Below are 1,060 nucleotides of genomic sequence, written 5' to 3' on the forward strand. Positions count from 1 at the left end.
GACGTGTCGGCGCTGCCGCGCACTGTGTCTGTGCGCGTAGCCGGCGGCGAAGACGAGACGCGGCACGTGTTTGAGCTCTCGCCCGAGCAGTGCGCTAAGTATCGAGGTCTTCAAAACAAAAAGGTGCGCCTTGCGTTTCCCAACGGCGCGAGCAACGACCGTCCCAACGGCGACGGTACGCACGAATTCCGCGACACCGACATCTCGCGCGTCATCAGCTGCTGGGAGTCGGACGACGGCACGCTCTACCACCTGCACCTGAAATTTAGAAAAGGAGTTGCGGTGTTGATCGCCGCGGGAGCCCTCTTATGAGAAGAAAATACCTCGTGAGACGTAAGGCGCGGCTATGCGCTGGTCTGTGAGAGGGTGAGGTGTTCACAGCTCGCGGGACCTAGGAATATGTTTCCGTAAACGTAGTCGTAGCCCCGCTACGTCGCACTGGGTAGCGGGGGCTAAAAAGGAAATGAGAGTACCCGGCTGCCATTCCTCCTCCCCGGGTACCATTCCTCGTCAGCTGCGTCCGCGCGCCCCGCCTGGCCCCCACGAGTTCAGGGCGAGCGGGTGCGGTGGAGCGCGCACTCCGCGACGCACGTATCGCGCCACGAGCCAGTCTTCGGCCCGGCGCATTGCCTGGGCGACGCGGTTGTCGCCTTCCGTCGTGAGCTGCTGCGTGTGCACCGTCAGCATGCCGTGCATGTTTCCAAAGACGACGTCGGTCAGGTAGCGGTCGCCCACCATGAGCAGCGCCGTGCCGTCACACTGGAAGTGACGCTGCACGCTCTCGATCCCGCGCGGCTTCTTGTGCCGCCGTCGCAGCACGTGCACGCCAAGCGCCGCCTCCAGCGCGTCCGCAGCGACACCGCCGGGGTCGTCTGGCGTCCCAGCAGAGTTGCTCAGCACCGCCACGCGCTCGGCGCCGAAGGTCTCGACGCACCTCCGCAGCGAGCCCGCCAGGCGCGGGTGCACCTCGTCGGAGTAGGGCGCAGTCAGCGTGTTGTCCTTGTCGAAGATGACGCCGTGGCAGCCCGCCTCGCGCAGCTCCCGCAAGTCAAGCTCGCTG

General features: G+C 65.4%; 1 protein-coding gene across 1 annotated transcript; it reads right to left on the reverse strand.

Annotated features, from left to right (window-relative positions):
* Positions 1-428: 428 nt before the first annotated feature.
* On the reverse strand, positions 429-1,038 carry EMIHUDRAFT_257331 (hypothetical protein; the record flags this gene model as incomplete). The annotated part of the gene is made up of 2 exons (XM_005764094.1): positions 429-452; positions 592-1,038. Coding segments are annotated over 2 exons (471 nt in total), but the record flags the coding sequence as incomplete, so codon positions are not given.
* Between the last annotated feature and the right edge of the window lie 22 nt (positions 1,039-1,060).

Source organism: Emiliania huxleyi, assembly GCF_000372725.1.
Source record: "Emiliania huxleyi CCMP1516 unplaced genomic scaffold EMIHUscaffold_6047, whole genome shotgun sequence".
NCBI lineage: Eukaryota > Haptophyta > Isochrysidales > Noelaerhabdaceae > Emiliania > Emiliania huxleyi.